We start from the raw sequence: 19898 nt of genomic DNA, 5'->3' as shown, positions 1-19898 counted from the left end.
TGTGCTTGTTACATAAAGTGACAGAGGCCAGCACCCTGCCCAGGTCCACCAGCCCTCTGTACCTTCCATCACCCACCTCACTGGGCCCCTGAAGGGAGGAGGGAAGAAAGCAAAAACAGATTCCTGGGCCCTCACCAGTACCCCCCATAGGCCTCCTCTTTTCTCTCTGCCACAACCTTGCCCCCAAGCAACGTCATCCCCATTTCACAGAAGAGAAACTGAGGCCCTGAGAGAGTAAGCCACTTGCTGAAGGCCACCCGGCCAGTCAGGGTGAAGCCAAGATTCAACCCAGGCGGGGCAGCGTCTCGGGCCACAGAGTGCGTGGTCCCTGTCCCTGGGACCCTCCGCATAAAAGCCAACCCGGGTCACCTCCCAGGGTGCGAGAGCAGCTGTCCATCCCACCGACGCTCCTCGGGCTCTGGGCGCGCCACTGTCATGGACTGTCCCCTGCCAGCAAAAAAAAAAAAAAAAAAAAAAAAAAAGCTTCTCCAAACCGGAGCAGCAGCCGGGCCTGACTCAGCACCCACCAGCGCGGGCAGCGGGAGGAGCGCGTAGACGCTGCTGGATGGTACCCGCGGCCGGGACTGAACTCCGCGGCATTGGGTCTTACCCCCAACTCAGCGCCGGACCCCGCGCCCGCACCTTCAGCCGGGCAGCGAGCCGGGGGCTCGAGCGCGCCGGTTCTCGGCCGAGACGCTGTGGCTGACACCGGTGGAGCGATCAGCCCGGGCTCTCGCGGCAGGCAAGTGCTGGAGGCAGGGTTCCAAGCCGGTTCTGTCGGGTTCCCTCAAGACCCCGAGAGCACGGGCTCCGGAGGGACCCCGGCACTTCGGACCCTAGCTGAGCCAGCCCTGCCCCAGGACGGCGCCGGGGTCGGTGCCCGGGCTCTCTGAGTCCCGCTTCTGGCCCGCGAAGACGCGCCCTGTCCTCCAGTGGCGGGAGTCCCACACCCGAGGGCCGCGTCCCCGGGCAGGGTGAGGTCCTGCGGGGCTGGGGATCAGGCGGGGTGGGCGCGGGGCGGCTCCGGAGCGGCGGGGCCGGGCGCCCTGCAGCCCGCGCTTACCTTCGGAAACTTCGAGGTCGGCGGCCCCATTGAGCTGGCACAGGCACCAGGAGCCCTGGTCGGCGGCGGGCGCGGCGGGCGCGGCGGGGGCGCGGTCAGCTGGCAAAACAGCAAGGGCGCGTGAGCGCGGGCCCGGGGCGGGGGGCGGGGGGCGGGGGCGCGCGGCGAGGCTAACCCGGCTGCTGGGCCATGGGCGGCTCCGCAGGCTGCGACCGCGACGGGCGTCCTCCGGGCGGCTGCGGGGGGCCGGGCGCGGCGGCCGCTCCTCCTCCGCCTCCTCCGGGCTCGGCTCCCTGCGCGGGCGGGCGGGCGGGCGGGCGGGGAGGCGCGCCCAGGAGGCTCCGCCCGGAGCGCGGGTGCGGGGCGCCGGGTGCGGCTGCGGGCGCCCAGGGTGGGCGCTGGGCGAGGATCGCGAGGCGCGGATCGCAGGGCGCGGATCCCGGGGCGCGGGGCCGGGCACCGGGTGAGAGGCGCAGGGTGAGGGCGCGGGGCGGCGTGTGGGTGCGAGCGCTGGGGCTGTTGCCGCGGACAGAAGCGTCCCTTTCTGCCCCACCCACCGGTCCCGCGGCAGCCGCCTCTGCCAGCCGTCACCGTCACCGCGCGAGGGCCGCCTGCCTCACGGCGATGCCCATTTTACTGAGAAGAAACTGAGGCACGGAGAGGGAAAGGGACTCAGCCGGAGTAACTGGCCAAGGAGAGGCTCCAGCTCCAGACTGCGATTCTGGTTTGAGCCCCTTTGCGTCCTGCCCTTCCCCAGACCCGCCCTGCTGGGAGCCGGGGTCGCTGCCCACCCCCGCCCCCACACTGGGTCCGAGGGGTACAGCAATCAATGCCATGAGGAAGGGCGGGAGATTCACGGACGCGCCCTCCGACCTTCCACGTGCAACAGACGAAGGAGGAAGAGCAATCGGCCACGCCGAGAGGAGGAGGCTGGACGTCCCCTGGGAAGGGCCAGGGCTAGAGAAGCCCATCAAAGCAGGGAGGAGAGAGCGTGCTCCCAGGGTGATCCTAAGGCACGAGGGGCCGCTGGCCCTCTTGGGGTCCCAGCTGCCTCTCCCTGAATGAGCACAGAACCCCATGATGCCAGTGTGCACAAAGCGCGAGCAGACAGCCACAGAGACACACGTTAATCCCCCCCGCTTCCTCCTCTCCTCCGTTACCCTCCAAGAAAGGGAGAGGTGAGGGAATGGCTAAGGAGAGACCCTCCAGGGAGCAGAAGAAGGAGAGCAGAGGGAAGGAAAGAGTGCGGCAGGCCCCAGGCCCAAGGTCAGGTCACCCCACCCCACCTTGGCCCAGTTCTAGGCCCCTGAGCTGAATCCTAGCCCCTCTACACCTCACCTAGCAGGAGGGATCATTCCAGTTCCTCTGTCTTCTAAGCCTCTGACCCCCTCCCTCTTCCTTCTTGGCCTGGAAAGTCCAACTTCTTCACCTTCTCCTCCAGGAAGGCCTCCAGGGTCCTCCCGGGAGCCCCAAAAGCCCCAGAGCAGCTTCTCCCCCAGGCAGTGCCTGTCTTCCGACATGAGGGCATCCTGCAGCAGCATCATCCCCTGTTCTCTCAGCTCCCAGCCCTGGGCCTGGCACAGCATCAGGGCATGAAAGGTTTTCCTGATAAATACAGGTCCCACAGGCAGCCTTACAGCCTGAGGTGGGGTGGACCTGGGTCAGGTCCCGGGCATTCACTTGGCATGGCCTAGTTTCATATTTACAACAACCCTATGAATAGGTATAAATATCCCCATTTTAAAGGTTAGAACCTGGAGGCTCTGGGTCAGGCTGCCAGGAGCCATGGGATGCATCATCCCTGCCCCAGGGTTAAGTGACTTGCTTACACTGCAGGTGAGCTACGGAGGTGGGAGGAGCTCCTCGGCTGAGCTTTTTGCACTGCACCAGGTCATGGCCCATTTCCTTGAGTGTGCAAGGGAAACAGGCATGCGGGTAATAATAAATTAATTTGTTCTTTCGACAAAAGGTAGACAACCCCTCCTTTCTCCCAGGTGCCACATCTGGTAGTGAACAAAACAAAGTCTCATGGAGCCTATGGTGTAGAAGGTGAGGAAGATGTTAACCAAATGCACAAATTACGATTGAATTCTATACAGCCATCAATGCTATGGAGAGGGGAGGTTCATGGACGCTCTCTTTGGCCTTCCACGTGCAAGACACAAAGGAGGAATCGCAGTCCATCCCACAAAGAGTGGAGGAAGTGCTTCCAGGCAGGAGGGTCAGCACGTGCAAAGGGCTTGCAGTAGGAAGGGACTTGAAGGATCCAGCCACGCAAGGGTGGTGGCTGAAGGAAGCGAGCTCATTCCAGGCAGAAGAGACACACAGAAGAGGAAAGGGGGGTGAGGATGGGGAGCCACGGGGCCTGATTGCAGTTGCTGGAAGGAACGTAGTACAAGCATGTGGGAGGTACGGCCAAAAAAGCAAGTTGGGGCTAAACCCTGAATTGTCTGCAATGCAAGCTGAGGATGAGGCTTCCTGACAGAGACACTGGGTAGCCATGGAAGACCTGGGGGCAGGAGTATGCCAGGGTCCCTGCTGCTGATCAGGAAGACCGTTTGGCACTGGACGTAGTCCCAAGCAGTTCGCCCATTAAAGCAAGAGGAAGTTCCCCAGAACTGTCCCACTTGCTCAGGAGGACGAAGAGTGCTGATGTCACAGGGTCCGGACTGAACGGGAGACGGCGCTGGTGGGCCCCTATCGCAAACTCTCACACCTACAGAGGTCAGGCTGTTGCTCCTTGTGAGTCACCTGGGACAAGTCTGGTGAAGAAGGGCGAGGGCACACACTACACTTCGCAAGGGCAGCGATGGCCGCTTTGAGGAGCGTCAATGCCAGAGAACACTGGCATAACCTGAAACAGTCCACGTCGCTGTATTGGCCCCTCTGGATCCTGCGTTTTTCATGACAGAGCTTTGATTCAAATGGGAAGCCTTTGCAGTACATCACATCAGAGTGGGGGATGGGGGGGATACACATTTGGCACCAGCTTTTTTTCTGACAACAATTTGCTACTAGTAACCAAAGTAACAGAACCCAAAACCTAAAATAGCCTCTTCGGGCTGGGCACGCCAGAGCCTGTTCTTAGAAAGACATGTTTCTAGGCTGTAGTCTGTCCCTGCAGTGAAATGCCACCCCCCATGAAGTGAAGCCGAACTTCCATCTGAGATTGTCACAGAAGATGCCCAGATACTTCCCCCCACCCAGGAGACTCCCCCTACTTCACTGCAGTGAGGAATCCCCTCCCCCAACCCCAGCCACAGAAGGGTGTGTCCCCGGGGCCAGGAGGGACACTCTCTCACTGCTGTTACAGCTCAGAAAACAGTTGAGGAGGAAAAAGAAACCAACTCAGACCAGCCATTAGAAGAGACCAAGGGAAATGAAATAAATGCTTTGTGTCAACACGGGCCTGTGCACATTGTACCTACACCACATCATCATCCCTGCCTCCCATGGCTCACACAGCACATCATATTCACCAGCAGGTTCTGTCAGCTCTTCCTGCAAAACACAGTCAAGCCCGACCACGTGTCACCACCTCCACCGCTATTCCCAGGTCCTAACCACCGTCATGTCTCACCTGGACTATTGCACACGACTCCTACTTGGTCTCCCCACTTCTGGCCCAGCCGGGTCTGGTGTGTTCTCCACCCAGCAACACAGCAGTCAGAGGGATCCTCTTACAACATAAGTCAGATCACCTCAGTCTTTGCTCGAAATCCTGCAATGGCTCCCATCTCCTTCGGAGTAAAAGCCAAAGTCCCACAAAGCCCCATATCTGTCCACTGTCCCCCATTCTAGAACCTTCCCTCCTGTTTTTCTTCCCCTGGTTCCCTCCATTCCAGTTACAGGGACCTCCTTGCTGGCTCCTGAGCTTACCAGGCATGGTCCTGCCTCAGGGCCTTTGCACTTACAGTGACTGCTGCCCAGTAAGTTTGGTAAGCTTGGTCCCCAGACATCCACACCGCCCTCTTCCACACCTCCTGCTCAGATGTCCCTTTCTCAATGTGGATTTTGCTATTTAAAACTGCACCCCTTTAAATTGTACCCAATTAAAAACTGTACCCACTACCCTACCCTCCTGATGGAGTTTGGATATTTGCCCCCTTCAAATCTCAGGTTGAAATGTGATCCCCGTCGGGTGTCATGGTTCACGCCTGTAATCCCAGCACGTTGGGAGGTTGAGGGGGGCAGATCACCTGAGGTCAGGAGTTCAAGACCAGCCAGGCCAACAGGGTGAAACTCCATCTCTACTAAAAATACAAAAATTAGCCAGGCATGGTGGCAGGCACCTGGGATCCCAGCTACACAGGAGGCTGAGGCAGGAGGATTGCTTGAACTCGGGAGGTGGAGGTTGCAGTGAGATCGCGCCATTGCACTCCAGCCTGGGCGACAAGAGCAAAAACTCTGTCTCGAAAAAAAAAAAAAAAAAAAAAAAGCAAGAACCAGCCCAGGGCTTAGTTATGAAGAGGGAAGCTGCAGAGTAGGCCAGGTGCCCAATCCTGTCAGGTCTGCAATGCCAAGCTTCCAGCCCTGACCACAAAGGAGTGGGACTCCAAGAAGAGCATGATGAGATGTCTGAGTGAATGCACAGTCTCCAATTGTGGTTCCCCAGATTTACCTGGACCCCCTGGGCCTGCAGAAGTGTCCAAGTCCTCCCTCAGAGGATAACAGCCTCTCCTTGCCTAAAGATGATACCACAGCCTTCAACGTGGAAGACCAAACATCCTGCCCTCAGAATCCACCTACAACCTGTGCTGGCCACCAGATTCATCACTGGGGTTAAGTCACAACCACACCCACCTGGGGACATGCTGGACCAGCCAGGGAGGACGAGCCCACACCCTGAAGGAGCTTGGACCCAGCCAGCATGGAGCAGTGGAGGTGGGACAGTGCTCTTGGGACTGGATCAAGGGCAGGAGGAGCTCGTGAAATGGGGGCCTTCTCCTGTTGTTATGGACTCTATCGTATCCCCCCAAAAATTCATAGGTGGAAGCTCTAACCCCCAATGTGACTGTATTTGGAGATAGGGCCTATAAGGAGGTGATTAAGGTGAAATGAGGTCATCAGGGTGAGACCCTAACCTGATAAGGCTGGTATCGTTAGAAAAGGAGGAAAAGACACCAGATCTCATTCCCTTTCTCTCTCTCTCTCTGTCTGTCTCTCTGTCTCTCTGTCTCTCTGCCTCTCTCCCTCTCTCTCTCTCTCTCTCCCTCTCCCCCTGCCTCCCCCCGCCTTACATGCACAGAGGAAAGGCTATGTGAGGACACAGGGAGAAGACAGCCATGTACAAGGCAAGGAGCAAGCTCTCTCCAGAAACTGATCCTGCTGGTACCTTGATCTTGGACTTCCAGCCTCCAGAACCACGAGAAAATAAATGTCTGCTGTTTAAGCCATTCAGTCTGTGGTTTCTTCTTATGGCAGCCCGAGATGACTAAGACACCAGTCACGCCGAATTTAACAGCAGGAGACAGTGCTAACGCACTGCTGAAGTGGCTCTTGAAACTTGGAGAAAGATGGCAGATGATAGAAGAAGGGATCAAAAGACAGAGAAGTGGGCATGGACCGGAGCAGATAGAAAACCCACTGGGTGACAGCATTCCACAAGACACCACCGAGGACGTCCCATTGACCCGGCACTGGCTTCACCAGGTAGCTCAGGGGTAGGGCTGTCCGCCATAGGCCAGGGTGGGTGGTAGGAGGTGCCGTTACAGAACGAGGCTTGCTGAGAGTGCTGGGAATAAGAGGATCCAGAAATAAGGGGCTGGGAGCGCGCACCAAACCACCGGAAGCAAGGTCAATGCAATCACTTTAACAAGCATCAAGGCTGGAACGCAGTGAGGTCCATGGCGAGCCATGGAGATGCTTGATAGAAAACAGCACCTGGCCGGGTGTGGTGGCTCATGCCTATAATCCCAGCACTTTGAAAGGCTGAGGCAGGTGGATCACCTGAGGTCAGGAGTTCAAGACCAACCTGGCCAACATGGTAAAACCCCGTCTCTACTTAAAAAAAAAAAAAATTAGCTGGGCATGGTTGTGGGTGCCTGTAATCTCAGCTACTCGGTAGGCTGAGGCAGGAGAATTGCTTGAACATGGGAGGTGGAGGTTGCAGTGAGCCATGATCATGCCAGTGCACTCCAACCTGGGCAACAAGAGTGAAATTCTGAAAAAAAAGAAAGAAGAGAGAAAGAGAGAGGAAGGAAGGAAGGAGAGAAAGGAAGGAAGGGGAGAAAGGAAGGAAGGGGAAAGAGAGAGAAAAAGAAAGAAAGGGGAGAGAAAGAAAGAAAGAGAAAGAAAGAAAGAAAGGAGAGAGGGAGAAAGGAAGGAAGGGGAAAGAGAGAGAAAGAAAAAGAAAGGAAAAGAAAGAAAGAGAGAGAAAGAAAGAAAGAAGAGAGAGAGGAAGGAAGAAAGGAAGGAAGGGGAAAGAGAGAGAAAGAAAAAGAAAGGAAAAGAAAGAAAGAGAGAGAAAGAAAGAAAGAAAGAAGAGAGAGAGGAAGGAAGAAAGGAAGGAAGGGGAAAGAGAGAGAAAGAAAAAGAAAGGAAAAGAAAGAAAGAGAGAGAAAGAAAGAGAGAGAGAGAAAGAAAGAAAGAAAGAAAGAAAGAAAGAAAGAAAGAGAGAGAGAGAGAGAAAGAAGCACCCTAGGGGCAAGATAGATGGATGGCTGACACAGGTGCGACTTGGCCCATCCTCTCTGGACAAATCAAGGCAGATGGGGTTAGGAGGCTGAGAGCAGCCACCCCAAAGAGAAATCCTGATCCCTTGCCCAGTGTCCAGAACTGAGCCAGTTTTCAAATCCAAATCCCATCCACTGAAGGGAAAAGCGTGTTCCCAGGAAGAAGGACTCTGCAACATCATGACAAAGGCCTATGGGAATCCCCTACTCCTTCCCCAACAGGACTGATGCTCACTGACTCAGGTAACCAGACACTAGGGGAAAATACCCAAATATTTCAAGAAGTGTGACTGAAAGCAGCAATAGATGTTTATGATAACCCCGGTGTCTCCAGGTGAAGAATCCAGGGTGGTTTCACTGTGTGTTGCTGCCTCATGGGCCTCCCTGAGGTTGCAGTCAGAATGTCCTTGGGAATGGCCAGGCCTGGGCTGGAGGGCCTGCTTCCAAGGCACTCACGCCCAGGCTGGCAGGACAGTGCCGGCTGTTGGTGGGAGGTCTCTGTTCCTCCCTAGGTGGGCCTCTCCACAGATGGCTCGAGAGTCCTCATGACATGGTGGCTGGCTTGCTCCAGTATTAGAGCCCAAAACGAGGGTGTAACATCACATCGGGCCAAGGGCTCCACTTCACAGCAAAAGAGGGGCAACCGCAGGCACACCCATGGTGTCTAGTGGTCCTATTATATGCTGTACCACCCAGAGACTGCTGGCTGATGGGAGGATGGAGTGGCCAGTTGAAGGCTCAGCCACAGCACCAGCTTGGAGGTGCCACCTGTGAAGCAAGGGCACCATCCTCCAAGGTGTATGTACACCCCAAGTCAATGACCAGTACACGGTGTCCCCAGTAGGTAAAATACCTGGATCTAAGAACCAAAGAATGGAAGCAGGAATAGCCTCATTTAGCATCACTCTCAGTGACCTACCTGGAGAATTTGTGCTTCCTGTCCACACAACTGCAGAGTCTGCAGCTTCGGAGGTTCTGGTTTCCAAAGGGGGAATGCTTCCACTAAGCGACACCAGTCACGCCAGGCTACTCACGTCAAGACATCAGTAGGCAGAGGAAGAGTCACCCATCAAGCAGGGGCAGTTCACCTGAACCATCAGAGGAGGTAAGGTTGCTGTCACACAACGGAAGCAGAGAAGACTGTGTGCCACCCACATGGGTGTCCCTCGGGATTCTTTCACCTGATGTAGTCAGCAAATAGGCAAGTGAGCAGCTATGGTTCAAGAAGGGAATGGTCACCAGGGGCTCAGTCTCACTGGGGTGAGGATCTGGGGCAACCCACCAGGTAAGCTATCTAGTCCAGCATGGGTCTAGTTGAGGGTGAAAGGGATCTGAATGAGTAATTCAGAAGAGGGTTGTGAGTATCAGCTTCAAGCCTGAGACTAAGTGAAGCAAGAGCTCATGCAAGAGCCTTGAGGAAAGTACAAATGAAACCTACACAGCTGTGATACAGTGGGCGGGAGAGAAAATGACATGAGGTCTCACATGTGGTTGTAGTCAGATGAGGGGCTGGAGCTGAAACAGCATGGTGATCTTGAGCTGTTCCATGTGGTCTGCCCCATGTGGGTTGGTTGGGCTTCCTCACAGTGTGGTGGCCTCAGGGTAGTTGGACTGCTGACAGGGCAACTCAGGCCTCCACGCATGAGTGTTCCAGTGAACATGGATGTCATGGAAGTCACACAGTACCACTTTCACTACATTCTCTTTGTCATAAGTGTGTCACAAGCCCACCCATGAGCCAGGCAAGGCAGCTCATGCATGTAATCCCAACACTTTAGGAGGATCTCTTGAGGCTAGGAGTTTCAGACCAGCCTGGGCAACACAGAGAGATCTTGTCCACAAAAAAGAAAAGAAAAATTAGTTGGACATGGTGGCATGCACCTATAATTTCAGCACTTTGTGAGGTGATGGTGGGAGGATGCCTTGAGCCCAGGAGTTCAAGATCAGCTGGGGCAACATAACAAGATATTATATCTAAAATTTTAAAAAAAGTTTTCATTAGCCAGGCAAGATGGCACATACCTGTGGTCTCAGCTACTCAGGAGGCTGCAACAGGAGGATCACCTGAGCCTAGGAGTTTGAGGCTGAAGTAAGTTAGGAGTCCACCACTGCACTCTGGCCTGGGCAACAGAGCAAGACTATCTCTAAAAAACAAAAATTAATAAAATAAAAAACAATAAATAAACAAGATTCAGTGGGAGGAGACAAAGACCCTATCTCCCAAAGGGAAGAAGGTCAAGATCATATTGTAAACCAAAAATAAAATTACAAGCCCCAGCTGACAGAATGGACCCCCTGTTGGCCAAGGGGACCCCCAAAAAAACAAAAAAACTAGTTCAGGCCATGATGGGAAGTGGGGGTCATACACACCTCATTACAGCCTCCTCCCTTTAAGTTTTGGCACAACTGACCAGCATTAACATTAACATAGAGATCCTCCTAAGACTGACAGAACACTCTTTGTAGCAATCAGATACCAACTGTAACGTGACTCTAGTATAGCAACACATGACAGAGAGCAGGCCCCAAAGGAAATCAAAGTATTTTACCCCAAAATAAATTTTCTTTGACATATTTTGAAATGGCCTTGCAAAGTCATCTCTTGTGGGGGAAACTTGCATTCTGTAGAGAATCTCCTTCCCTTAGTAGCTCTTTTCCAGAGAGTCTGATACCTTTTAAGGTCCCAAGAGACTTGCACATCTATTCAGTCTGAAGCCTGCTAACTGGAGGCTTCATCTACATAACAAGAACCTTAGCTTCCATATCCCCGTTGTCTTAACTCAAGCATTTCTTTCTGCCAACTCCAACTCTCCAGGTAAAGCTTGACTCGTTTAACCAATTGCCAGTCAGGAAATCTTTGAATCTTCCTCTGACCTGGAAGCACCACCCACCCACTTCAAGATGTCCCACCTTTCTGGGCCAAACCAATGTATACTTTACATGTATTGATTCATGTCTTTGCCTGTAACTTCTGTCCCCATAAAATGTATAAAGCTATAGCCCAACCACCTTGGGCACCTGTTCTCAGGACCTCCTGAGGCTGTGTCATAGGCCATGGCCACTCATATTTGGCTTAGAATAAACCTTTTGAGATATTTTACAGAGTACGGTTTTTCTTGTCAACCAAATCCCACAAAGAGCTTGGGGGAGTGGGTAATGTCGTGGAGCCCATCTTTGGCAAATACAGTCTGCCAAAGATTGTGACACTGCCTTATTGATAAACTCAGTGGCTTAACCCAATTAAAGCTTATTTCTCCCTCTTGTCACAGCTCTTTGGGTTCCTCATAGTTCCATGTGGTTCTTCAGAGCCTCCACTGGTGGCTCTGACCTCCCTGAGGTCCTCGGAGTGCCCTCCACTGGGGCAGTGGGTGAGAAAGAGAGCAGGGCTCACCAACAGGAGGTTGTTAGGGGCCAGCCTGGAAGAGGAGCTCAGCGCCCGCCCCCACCCATTGCCTAGCACTTAGCCACATGGCCGCACCTGGATGCAGAGGCTGGAGAGTGGAGTCCAGCTGTGAGCCCAGCTGGCCATGGGGATATGTGTTAGTGAGTACTGTCCACATCAGGCTCAGAGCATCTGACCTGAGGTTATGGGGATGCAGGGGTCCCAAGGGGGTGGACAGAACAGAAGGAGGAGGCAGACCTGCTTGGAAAACCTGTTCTCGGTTTCCATTTATTACATGAACTGGCAAGAGGGCCAGCACTTTTGCTCAGAGCTGCAGCTCTCGCTCCGCTAGAAAATGCCAGGCAGTCCGGGCGCGGTGGCTCAAGCCTGTAATCCCAGCACTTTGGGAGGCCAAGGCGGGCGGATCACGAGGTCAGGAGATCGAGACCATCCTGGCTAACACGGTGAAACCCCGTCTCTACTAAAAATACAAAAAACTAGCCGGGCGCGGTGGCGGGCGCCTGTAGTCCCAGCTACTCGGGAGGCTGAGGCAGGAGAATGGCGTAAACCCGGGAGGCGGAGCTTGCAGTGAGCTGAGATCCGGCCACTGCACTCCAGCCTGGGTGACAGAGCAAGACTCCGTCTCAAAAAAAAAAAAAAAAAAAAAAAGAAAATGCCAGGCAGGGGCACAGCCATGTGGTTCTCAGACGGTAAACCCTAAGCCACAGATCCTTGCTTTCTGGGGCAGGGAATAGTGGACAGGGCTGGCTCCAGACAACAGTCCCCAACAGGCTGCACCAAGGTGACCGCACCTCCCTTGAATGCAGGCAAGGGGTGCTGTGCTCACGCTCTCAGCCTGGGTGCATCCTCACTTCATTCACAGCTCCTCTATCTGCCCCATTTCACTGAGGCTCAGCGAGGTTACCCATGTCGCCCCAGGTCACCATCCAGTAACCCAGAAAGCTTGTCTTGGCTCCTCCACTAACTGCGTGATCTCGGACAAGTCAGGAACTATCTCTGAAAGCCAGTTATCCTCCTTAAAATGGAGACAGTTGAGCCAGGCATGGTGGTTTATGCCTGTAATCCCAGCACTTTGGGAGGCGGAGGCAGGAGGATCGCTTGAGCCCAGGAGTTTGGGAGCAGCCTGGGCAACATAGTGAGGCCGCCATGTCTACAATTTTTTTTTTAATTAGCTGGGCGGGGCAGTGCGCGCCTGTGGTCCCAGCTACTCAGGAGGCCAAGGTGAGAGGATCACTTGAGCCCAGGAGGTCAAGGCTGCAGTGAGCCCTGATCGCGCCACTGCACTCCGGCCTGGGAGACAGTGAGACCCTGTCCAAAAAAAAAAGGAGACAGTCCCATAACAAGTCCCCCATGGTGCCGCCCAGATGGGGGTTTCGACGCGAGGGAGAGGAGGGAAAGGGTCGTCAGGGAAGGTTCCTGGTGGCAGAGCTCACGGGGTGCGTGCTGAGCTGAATTTTGCACGGCAGTCTCTGAATCCTGGAGCCGAGTCCAGAGGGCGGGATGCAGGTATTGCGAAGAGGCACAGGCTCCGAGAGGCACCACCAGAGTGTGGGCTTTGGGCGAGGAGGGGTCTCCTCTGGATGGGGTAGATCTGGCAGGCTTGGGGGAGATGGGGCTGAAAGGCTGGACGGGGGGAAGGCCAGGAAGCTGGAGACGGGGATGGAAAGCTAAACCGCAAAGAGCAGGCGCCCTGCCCCCCGCGGGCCCCGCGCCTCCAGCTCACCCTTCCCGCGCTTCCTGGGGTGGGCGTCCAGCCGGCAGCCAATGGGCCCCGCCCCCGCCCGCAGCCAATGGGCCGCGTCCCCGCCCGCGCGGTCGCCCCGCCCCTCGCAGACCCGGAAGTGGGCCAAGCTCCTTCCCGGCCGGCCGCAGGAATGGGGCAGCTTCGCTGGCTGCCGCTGCTGGCACTGCTGCTCTTGTTGCGACCGCCGGGGGTCCAGTCCGCCGACCCCATCCAGGCCTTCGTGGTGCCCCACAGCCACATGGACGTGGGCTGGGTCTACACTGTGCAGGTAGGTGCCGACGCCCCGCGCGCCCCCAAGGCTGCAGCTTCCCTCTCCCCGCGGAATCCAAGTGTGGGTTTGTGTACCGGGGCGCGATGCCGGCGCAGAAGGAGGCTCAGTGGGTTCAGGACCCCACGCTGCTATTGACTGGTTGCGTCGCTAACTTCGAGCCAGTCACTTCCTGCCTCTGCACCCCCATTACCCCTTCTGGAGGTGTTGCAGATTGGAGGGGCCGCTGCATTCCCGGCTGGGGAGGGGCATGGGGGTTGACAGCAGTAACCCATTTCCCAGGGAAGCCTGGAGCAGGAGAGGGTGGGGCTGGCTTCAGAGCAGGTGGATGTCAGGTGCCCGCTGGGAAGGGGCCGGGCTGGTCCCCTGCGGGGCTGAATATTGGAGGCCAGCTCAGCGTCCTCCGCCCCCTAGGACAGGGGTGAAGGTGGACCTGTGGTCACCTCCTGGTTGTGCTCAGGATTTTGGGCGAGGGGCTTTGGTCCCTGAGCCTCAGTTTCCCCATCTGTGAAGGGTAGGGGAAGCATGCCCACTACAGCCAGTTTCCACAGGAGGAAACCGAGGCCCAGAGAGGGTTGGTGCCTTGCCCAAGGTCACCCGGGAATAAGTCCAACGCCTCCTGGCTCCCTGCTCGGTGCTCCTTCCATTAATTTAAGCCCTCTGTGGGCACCCCGAGTGCAGGGCCCTGGGGACTCGGACGGGAACACACTGCAGCTCTGGTCCTTGGAGCTCCCAGCCTTGGGGAGGAAGATGGCTAGACCTCAGGGACAGCCTGGGGAGCTCCTCCTCTCAGCACCAGCTTTCATTTCAGCCCCAGCAGGCCCCTTTGGGGTCACTGGACCACACCCCCACTGGGCCCTAAGACTTTCCTGTGCTGCCCCTCAATGGCACACTCAGGGCCCAGCCCCCACAACTGCACGCTCAGGGCCCAGCTTGCTCACCCCTCTGGGAAGCTCTCCCTGACCCCTGGGCTGGGAGGGCACGTGTCTCTGCCCATGCAGGGTGTCTGTTTCCCCGTCCCTCTCCCCCAGGAGAGCACGATCCCATCCAGTGGGGAGAGCCTGGTGTGGAGCGGGTGCCTGATAGCTGTGTGGTGAGTGAGCAGCAGGGAAGGAAGGGCAGAGCCCCCAACTCTGTGCAGACACACCCAGCGAATGGCAGGGGCCCCAGGAACACTTGGTCGTGTTGGACCGGGGCTGGTGTGATGCTGTCCCCTCCCCCAGGAAAGCATGCAGGCGTATGCCGCCAATGTCTACACCTCAGTGGTGGAAGAGCTGGCCCGCGGCCAGCAGCGCCGGTTCATCGCGGTAGAGCAGGAGTTTTTCCGGCTGTGGTGGGATGGCGTCGCCTCGGAGCAGCAGAAACACCAGGTAACGAGGTCACCAGGTGACTCAGCTGGCCCAGTGGCCTGGCGAAGACCCAGGCGGAAAACTCAATGGGGCAGTTCTAGCCAGGGCCAGGGCCAGGCTGGCGTAAATCACAGGGCCAAAACCCCACCGGGCTGTTCACAAGCCTTGTTTAGATCAAGGTTTATGGTCAGTTCCATGCCTGGGAGAGACTGCTTTCAATTTAATCCTGAATTTCTGTCTACTCTTGAAAAAACTGCCAGCTCTGGCAACCCAGGTGTGCACTTCCGTGCCAGCTGGCACTAAGTCAGCAGTGCCTCCTGACACCAGGCATCCCAGGTGTCCCCGAGCCCTCACCCTCTTCTCTCATTTGTGTTAGCTGCCTGGCCCCCTGGGCCCGGGGTCTGATGACCCTTGATGAGGGTGCGACAGTCCCTGTGTTTCGAGGGTAGGCAGCAGGTTACTTCATACAGGATGGAGAGTCAGAGTCCCCGCTGCACAGTGAGGCAGCCTGGGTCCCATCCTGCCCCCGCACCGGGGGACATGACTAGCCTCTGCGAACCGCACATTCCACTTCCATTAAGCAGGGTGACCGCCCCATTGCAGAGAGGTCATGCCAAGATTGAAGCCCCGGTGTGAGCACCCAGGACGATATTCAGGGGTTCTTAGTTTCCTCCCCGGTGTCCACCTGCCTTCAGAACAGTTGCTGAACATAAAGTTCAGAGATGCCAAGCGACTTGCTCAAGAGAGTGAAGCCGAGAAGAGAGAGCAGGGTGTCCACCAGGTCCCACCAGAGTCACGGGAAGGAGCCGGACATCCAATGGCCACTTGATGCTGCCAGATAGTGGGGTTGTTACCTTGAGTTAAAGAGACGTTCCAGGTTCAGAGAGGGCAGGCTACTGGCCTGTGGTCACACAGCTTGTAAGCGGCAGGTGGGATTCTGGGCTAGGCATGCCTGACTCGAGGCAGGCCTTTCCAGGGTATCCTGTGGGTGGCCCATGCTTCTTCAGGTGCACCCCACCAAACCCAGTGGTCTGTCTCCTAGCCCTTCACTGCATGGCCCAGTGAAGACCTGGGCAGGAAACTTGTGGCGGGGCTCCCTGGAGGCAGGAATTTTTGCCTGCTTCATTCACTGCTGAACCCCCAGTGCCTGAACAGTGTCGGTTGTATACTAGGTGCTCACTTAACATTTGTTGAGTGAATGATCTACAAATAGTGCACCTTAAGAAACAAACCAAAGGTACCGCCTATAAACAGCTGTGTGTACACATACTGAAGTGCGTAGCGTCAAGGGCATGCTGTTGCTAACTTGGTTAGCAGCAAAGGTGGAATAAAGGTGTTATGTGTGTAGAGACGGGGGTGTTAAGCAAATAGGTTAAAAACGTTAGTGATGAGTGAACCCTGGGAAAGGATATGGGAGCTCTTTGTTCTATTTCTGAAACTTTTCTAAAGTTTTGAATTATTTAATAAAATAAGATGTAAGCAAATCTTATATTACAAATACATATCTCAAATGCCCCATGAGGGCTGCATGATTTCTAGGTGGTGGAGACACAATGTGGACCAGGACAGACACTGCCCTGCTTTTGCAGAGTAAGCAAGGGTGGGGAGTGGCGCTGTAAGCATGTCCCCCACAGACGCAGCCATGCTCAGCGTGTCCCCCACAGACGCAGCCATGCTCAGGAGCTGTAACTGGCTTTTTTCTCTCTGCCTGCCCATGTCAAGGTCCGCCAGCTCCTGGAGGAAGGACGCCTGGAATTTGTCATCGGAGGCCAGGTCATGCATGACGAGGCCGTGACACACCTTGATGACCAGATCCTGCAGCTCACAGGTTTGGCCACCCTACCCTGCACCCGGGGTCCCTCAGGACCTCCAGTGGGACTGGGACGCGGTATCAGAAACCCCAGCTTTTGAGCTCTGTCTGCCCCTCTTAGTGGGGTGGGGGAATGTTAACCAGTGAAAACAGTGATTTGCTAGTGCCGTATTCATGTCTCACCAAGGAAGTTGAACATGGGGGTTAAGAGCATGAATTCTGGAGTCAGATGGTCTCAATATATCCTGGCTCTGCCAATTCCCTCCTCTGTGACCCTGGAAAGGAATGTAACTTCAGTTTCCTCATAGATAAAATGAGTTTGATGGTAATACTTACCTCAAAGGGTTGTTGTGACTATTAAATTGGGATAATTCAAATAAAGCACTTTGGTAGGATGTGGGTTCCCTAGTAAATGCTCAGCAAATGTTTGCTGCCTTCCATCACAATCACCACCTTCATTATTACTACCACTACCACCTTCAACACCACAATGATCATGACTACTACCACCACCATCACCATCACCACCACCCTTTACCACCACAATGACCATCATTACCACTACCACCACCACCACCACCATCACCACCCTTCACCACCACAGTGACCATCACTACCACTACCATCACCACTACTGTCACCACCCTTTACCACCACAATGACCATCACTACAACCATCACCACCACCACCATCACTGTCACCACTCTTTACCACCACAATGACCATCACTACAATCATCACCACCACCACCACCACCACCACCATCACTACCACCACCCTTCATCACCACGACCATCACTACCACCATCACCACCACCACATCACTACCACCACCCTTCACTACCACAATGACCATTACTACTACTATCACAACCACTACTATCACCATCACCACCACCACCCTTCACCACCACAATAACCATCACCACCACCACCACCAACACTGCCACCACTGCCACCACCATTACTATCACCACCCTTTACCACCACAGTGACCATCACTACCACCACCCTTCACCACCACAATAACCATTACTACTACCATCACCACCACCACATCACTACCACCACCCTTCACCACCACAAAGACCATCACCACCACACCACCACCATCACTACTATCACCACCACCACCACTGCCACCATCATCATCACTACCACCACCACCACCACCATCACCACCACTACAACTACCACCACCACCACCATCACCATCACCACCACCCTTCACCACCACTATGACCACCACTACTGCTATCGTTACTACCACTACCATCACCACCATCACCACTACCACCATCATCTTCACCACTACAATGACCATTACTACCACTACCATCACCACCACCACCCCCCAAACACTATCACCATGATCACCACCATCACTACCCATCACTGTCACCACCACCATCACCACATCCATTACTACCATCATCTCCACAATCATCACCACCACCACCACGACCAGGTCCCTCACCGTCATGTCCACCGTCCTCAGCACCAGCACCCACAGTGCCGTGGGGCACTCTACTCACCGCTTACCAAATGCCTTTCACAGTGACACCCCAGCCAATCCTAATGGCAGGCTGATGGTGAGGCATGGTGATGCCCAGTCTCATTTTGCAGACGTAGAAACTGAGACCCAAAGAAATGCAGTGACTCTTTCCAGGGCAGATGGCCCAGACTTGAGTCCAGGCCTAGGGACTGAAGCTCCAAGTCCACAGTCACTCCACTACAGCATGGGCCCTGATTTCCCCATTTGTAAAACATCCAGGCAGAGAGAATGTTGTCAAAGGATGTTTTTGGCACTCTCCCTTTTCTCTTCTTTAATCTGGAATGTTCCCCTGTCTCAGTTTCTTATCGCCTTACATCTGGACTTTGCTCAAGCCCTAGACTTGCCCTTCCATGAGAAGGAGGCGTGATGGACACAGCCCTACAGACAGAGCTCCTCCCGCGGCCAGGAGCTCAGCCCCTGCTTGTCCCCATGCATCCTCACAGGCCCAGAGGTAACAGGGGAGGAGAGCGAGGCTCAGAGTGAGCACCTTGCCCTCAGCCGCCTGCTGTGGCTCCCTGACTCCACAGCCCCTGCTCTTTCACTCCCCCGTGTGAAGTATGGGCAAGGGATCCATCCCAACAGACTTCCCCCACACCCCCTCACAGACCCACTGCCAGGGCACATGTGACGCTGTAGGCGTGTCCCCCACCTGCCTCCTGCCCTGCACCAGCGAGGAGGCTCTGGGGCTGTTTCTCACCTGTGCCATTTCACGCAGTGCTCCCCCTCGTTCTCCACCCTCCTCCTCAAGACATAGCTGAGAAGCCCCTCCCGTGGGAAATCTCTGAGTCTCTGCAGTTCTGTGTCACCTCCCCCCCTAACCGCTGAACCTCAGATGCCCCTGGCAGGGACCCCCATCTGACTCATCTCAGCACCCAGCATAGGGTCTGGCCCAGAGCACTGCTCACTGGGCAAGGCTGGGCAAGGGGTGGGCGCTGAACTGTCCTGCCCTGAGGGTACCCACCGCTGGGGTACCTCGCCTCTGGCCTCAGCCCACCATGTCTAACTGCTGATACCCCAGTGCTGACCCTGCAGGTCTGCCCTGGCAACTGGAAGCCCCAGGGAACCTCAGGCTGTGTCGCTCTGGGGCAGGAAGAGCCCCCGGAGACACGAGAGAGAGCGGATGCTGTGAGGCTCCATTTCCAAACCTGTCCAAGCTCATGGGGCTCTCAGGGGACAGACACGTGGGTTCCTTTCATGATAACCACCTTGTTCTAGGTACCAGATGTACACGTATTTTTTTCAGTCCTCAGGGCAATCTGGTAGATGGGTAATCTTACAAATGCTTATTCGTAAAGAAGTTTGAGGCTCAAATGCTATCAAAATGTGCCCACCACCAGCTAAGTGATGGGACCCAGATCCTACCCTAGCCCGGCCAAGTCGGGAAGTTTACTTGTGGCTGAGCCCCTCTCCCTCGTGGCCGAGCCAAGCGCTTTCCCACGTGCTCTTAGTTGCCTCAGAACAGCCTGGTAGCAGGTGGTACTATTCACAGCCCCATTTGACAGATGAGGAAACTGAGGTACAGAGAGGTGCGGGGTTTGTATGCAGTAGGTAGCAGAACTGGCGCTCAAGCCCACGTGTGCCTGGCCTGGGCTCTTTCCTGAACTTGTAGTCCCTAGGGCGGGGGAAGAGTGTGTGTATCGGACTCTCTGGGTGGCCTTTTCAGACCGCCCATCTCAGATGTGCCAGGCATTCTGGCTGTGAATTATGTCCACATTGGGATGGTTTTCTCAGATGCGTTGGAGTGAGAGAGGCTGGATCACCCCTCACTGCTTCCAGGCCCTTCATCTCCATCTCACCTTGGTGGAGCCCCTGCCTCGGGACAGGCCCTGGACAGCAAAGGAAGACAGGATCAGGCTGGCGCAGCCTTTAGACTCTAACCTTCTTCTTGGGGTACTGGGGTGCCAAAGCATCTCCTTAACCAAGACCCACGCCTGGCTGCCTGCCAGGGCCTGGGACGCCGGGCCTGCCCGTGAGCTCACCTTTCCAGCCTTTACCTCCCCAACTCCTGCTCCCGGCAGGCACGCCAACACC

At 55.6% G+C, this 19898-nt stretch overlaps 2 protein-coding genes and 1 long non-coding RNA gene across 16 annotated transcripts in view; 2 read left to right on the top strand and 1 right to left on the bottom strand.

Moving 5' to 3' along the window:
* PPP2R2C (protein phosphatase 2 regulatory subunit Bgamma) overlaps positions 1–1370 on the bottom strand; it is a 249819-nt gene extending 248449 nt beyond the window's left edge. For 3 of the 4 annotated variants that reach the window (XM_074039398.1, XM_045392097.3, XM_045392096.3), the window contains exons 1-2: positions 1239–1370; positions 1064–1162 (exon numbers count right to left, since the gene is read on the bottom strand). Coding sequence is in view for 1 of the 4 variants with exons in the window: in XM_045392096.3 (XP_045248031.1) it covers positions 1064–1162; positions 1239–1254 (115 nt within the window). In the remaining 3 variants the exon portion in view is untranslated. Of the gene's footprint in view, positions 1–1063 lie in introns of all 4 variants that reach the window. The other variant, XM_005554440.5, reaches the window with a different exon arrangement.
* LOC141410277 (uncharacterized) lies at positions 514–7450 on the top strand. The gene is made up of 2 exons (XR_012434647.1): positions 514–742; positions 6312–7450. It is a non-coding gene; the product is annotated as an uncharacterized lncRNA (long non-coding RNA).
* Positions 7451–12977: 5527 nt separating this feature from the next.
* MAN2B2 (mannosidase alpha class 2B member 2) overlaps positions 12978–19898 on the top strand; it is a 46263-nt gene continuing 39342 nt past the window's right edge. For 8 of the 11 annotated variants that reach the window (XR_012434646.1, XM_074039393.1, XM_074039390.1 and 5 more), the window contains exons 1-3: positions 12978–13152; positions 14376–14522; positions 16224–16329. Coding sequence is in view for 8 of the 11 variants with exons in the window: in XM_005554436.5 (XP_005554493.3) it covers positions 13015–13152; positions 14376–14522; positions 16224–16329 (391 nt within the window). In the remaining 3 variants the exon portion in view is untranslated. The remainder of the gene's footprint in view (positions 13153–14375; positions 14523–16223; positions 16330–19898) is intronic. The other 3 variants (XM_065544753.2, XM_074039389.1, XM_065544751.2) reach the window with 1 other exon arrangement.

The sequence above is a fragment of the Macaca fascicularis genome, chromosome 5, assembly GCF_037993035.2.
Source record: "Macaca fascicularis isolate 582-1 chromosome 5, T2T-MFA8v1.1".
In the NCBI taxonomy this organism is placed as follows: domain Eukaryota; kingdom Metazoa; phylum Chordata; class Mammalia; order Primates; family Cercopithecidae; genus Macaca; species Macaca fascicularis.
The sequence above is the reverse complement of the archived record's forward strand: the minus strand, read 5'-3'. Positions and strand labels throughout refer to the sequence as shown.